The sequence below is a fragment of the Egretta garzetta genome, unplaced genomic scaffold (genome assembly GCF_000687185.1).
Source record: "Egretta garzetta isolate BGI_Z169 unplaced genomic scaffold, ASM68718v1 scaffold720, whole genome shotgun sequence".
Lineage (NCBI taxonomy): Eukaryota > Metazoa > Chordata > Aves > Pelecaniformes > Ardeidae > Egretta > Egretta garzetta.
This window is the reverse complement of record NW_009258283.1, coordinates 52,196-54,241: the sequence shown is the minus strand read 5'-3', so window position 1 is coordinate 54,241 and position 2,046 is coordinate 52,196. Positions and strand designations below refer to the sequence as shown.

At 55.8% G+C, this 2,046-nt stretch overlaps 1 protein-coding gene across 1 annotated transcript in view; it reads right to left on the bottom strand.

Moving 5' to 3' along the window:
* LOC104124454 (zinc finger protein RFP) overlaps positions 1–1,226 on the bottom strand; it is a 4,828-nt gene extending 3,602 nt beyond the window's left edge. The window contains exons 1-2 of the mRNA XM_035892105.1: positions 638–1,226; positions 3–57 (exon numbers count right to left, since the gene is read on the bottom strand). Of these exons, the coding sequence (XP_035747998.1) occupies positions 3–57; positions 638–1,066 (484 nt within the window). The 5' untranslated portion in view covers positions 1,067–1,226. The remainder of the gene's footprint in view (positions 1–2; positions 58–637) is intronic.
* Positions 1,227–2,046: the final 820 nt, after the last annotated feature.

Sequence of the window (2,046 nt, the reverse complement as noted above, 5' to 3'; positions counted from 1 at the left end):
CTAAAGCACCTGGGGTATGGTCAGCGTGGGCAGCCCCATCCTCATCCTCCTCTCCGCCTGCACCGAAGCAGATACACGTGTATAGCCACGTTATAATCAGTTTTATAGCTGTGCTATAGCTATACCCACACATCTATAGAGGTATATAAATATATAGGGATCAACGCCCACTGCGCCCCTCCCAGCCAGGCTGGGATACCCCATCTCTCCAAGACCTCCCCTAAAAAGTCCCTACCAGCCCCTTCAACACCCCATATCCCCCCCGCCCCCCTTCCTTGCGCCCCCAGCTGGGTGGGGACCCCCTTTGGGGACCCCCATTTCCCCTCCGCACCCGGAAGCGGAGCAGGAACCCTCCAACAGTGAGAGGAGGAGCTTTTGAATCGCTGATATTTAGAGTTTTGCTCCCCAAACTGTCGTCCCCCCCCCCCCTCGCATACTTAACCCTCAGCAAATTGCAGCCTTTCTGCTCAATTTTGACTTTTGGATGCTTGCGGTGCTGCTTTTTCCCCCGGAAAGATGGGGAAAAAGCTTTGCCCCAGCTGAAAATACATATTTTTGGGGGCTGATTTTTAAGGGAAATTGGGTTTTTAGCGTCCCCCAGGCAGGGGGAGGGTGTTGGAGCCAGGGTTTTGCTCACCCTGTACCAGCGAGCGGCCTCTTCGAGGGGCACGGCGGGGTGGGCGCGATGCTCGGCGCAGGCGGTGCAGAGGAGGATCCCATCCCGGCGACAAAAAAGGCTGAGGGGTTGGTGGTGCCGCTGGCAAAACTCCTCCGCTGCCGGCCTTGCCAGCTCCTGGACGGCCGCCACCACGTTGGCCAGTTGCCGGTTGGGACGGAAGCCACCGCTGGGGAAAGGTAAACGGCATTGGGGGCAGGAGCCGGCCCCAGCGGCATCCGCGGAGCAACGATCGAGGCAACGGCGGCAAAAATTGTGGCCGCAACCCAGGAGCATGACGGGATCGCGGAAGAAATCCAAGCAGACGGCGCAGGTGGTTTCCTCCTGGAGATTTTCCACCGCGTTTCCCGCAGCCATGGCCGAGGCGACGCGGTTGTTTTGGTTTTTCATGAGCACCCAGAGAAACGCCCACAACGGAGGGGCCGGGCGATGGTTTTCCGGGAAGCGGGAGGCCGGTGTTGGTATCCGGAACCTCGTGGGGAAAAGCAACGCAGAGTTTATCGGACGTTCCCACCGCTCCAGCGCTAAACCAACCACCAAGGACAAGGCCAGCAAGGTTTTAACGACAGCAGGGAACGCGGGAGGCGATTGCTGGGGGTTTAGGGGAGGCGACTGGTTTGCAGGGGGAGTTTTCTACCAGTCTGGCTGCGCTCGGGGGAAGCAAACCGTGGCCGGAGGGTGGCTGTAGAAAGCCGGGATTAATGCGGGAATGCAAGGACTGAGCGGAGTTCCTGCTATCCCGCCGAGCTCAGGCAGATCTTAGCCCTGTCGCCAGCAATAAACCCGCCGGGGGGGGGTTTAAAAGGGAAATAAAAACCCCACCGCTAAACCGCAGCACCTAAATCAGATGTGAAAAATAAGAAGCAGATGGGGAAAAAAATAAGAACTAGCAAGCTGGGAACGGTGTCAGAGCAGCCTTAAGCTGAGGCTGCCAAGTTCCCATTCTGGGAGGGAATAATGTTAATGCACATGGGAAATAAAATTAAGTCAGGGAATCACCCAAACGGGGCTCTTTGGGCTGGAAGTTTCACTTTTGAAGAATATAGCCCCCGTAAAAATAATTGTTTTTAAAAAAAGAGTAACCAGGAATTCATAAAGGTTATGAATAAGGCTGATAAACCAGTAAAATCAGTTGGATGTTCCCAAGCAGAGCTGTAAAAAACCATGGGGCGCTGAGCCCCAAATTCATCAGTTTTGGCTTTTCCCCAGGAAAACCACAGCCCCTTCCCCAGGGAAATCAGAGGCGCTGCCAACCCCGCCCCCCCAAGCTCCCCCCCAGTTTGCAACGAGGGCAAAAATAGGTAAAAGCGATGGAAAAACCCATCGGGGATTCGCCACCCCTGCAAAAACCCCGTTAACAGCCCCGGAGA